The sequence below is a fragment of the Sinocyclocheilus rhinocerous genome, unplaced genomic scaffold, assembly GCF_001515625.1.
Source record: "Sinocyclocheilus rhinocerous isolate Xijiao unplaced genomic scaffold, SAMN03320098_v1.1 scaffold2348, whole genome shotgun sequence".
Classification (NCBI taxonomy): domain Eukaryota; kingdom Metazoa; phylum Chordata; class Actinopteri; order Cypriniformes; family Cyprinidae; genus Sinocyclocheilus; species Sinocyclocheilus rhinocerous.
Genome location: NW_015655583.1, coordinates 169,286 through 169,668, shown reverse-complemented (window position 1 = coordinate 169,668; position 383 = coordinate 169,286). Strand labels below are relative to the sequence as shown.

The 383-nt window shown below is 32.1% G+C and overlaps 1 protein-coding gene across 1 annotated transcript in view; it reads left to right on the top strand.

Annotated features, from left to right (window-relative positions):
• Positions 1 to 123: 123 nt before the first annotated feature.
• Positions 124 to 383, top strand: part of LOC107718695 (dolichyl-diphosphooligosaccharide--protein glycosyltransferase subunit 2-like) — a gene marked incomplete at its 5' end in the record, with an annotated part of 11,365 nt that continues 11,105 nt past the window's right edge. Inside the window, one exon of the mRNA XM_016525886.1 lies at positions 124 to 278. Coding sequence (XP_016381372.1) covers positions 124 to 278 — 155 coding nt within the window. The remainder of the gene's footprint in view (positions 279 to 383) is intronic.

Genomic DNA, 383 nt, shown 5'->3' with positions numbered 1-383 from the left:
TCTTTTTCAACTTTTCAGCTCTTTCTTAAACTTAAGTTATACTGTTTCCTTTTTTAATTGATTATGTTTGGTTGAAATGATGTATATCGAAAGGCTAAAAATATCAATATCAAATATGCCCAGTCCTATTTGTTACGTCATTTCTGTTTGTTTTTTTTAAACTAATAATATTGTTTCTACAGCATCTATTCAGAGAGCCAGAGAAGAAGCCACCTACAGTTGTGTCCAATGCATTTACTGCCTTGGTCCTCTCTCCGTTTCTGCTCCTGCTCATACTGGTAATGGTCTTCTGACCCGTTATTATGTCTGCACGTAAAAACTGACATGCTATTAAATGAAACTATGTAAAATAATGTTTTGATTTGTCAGTAAAAAAAAAAAAA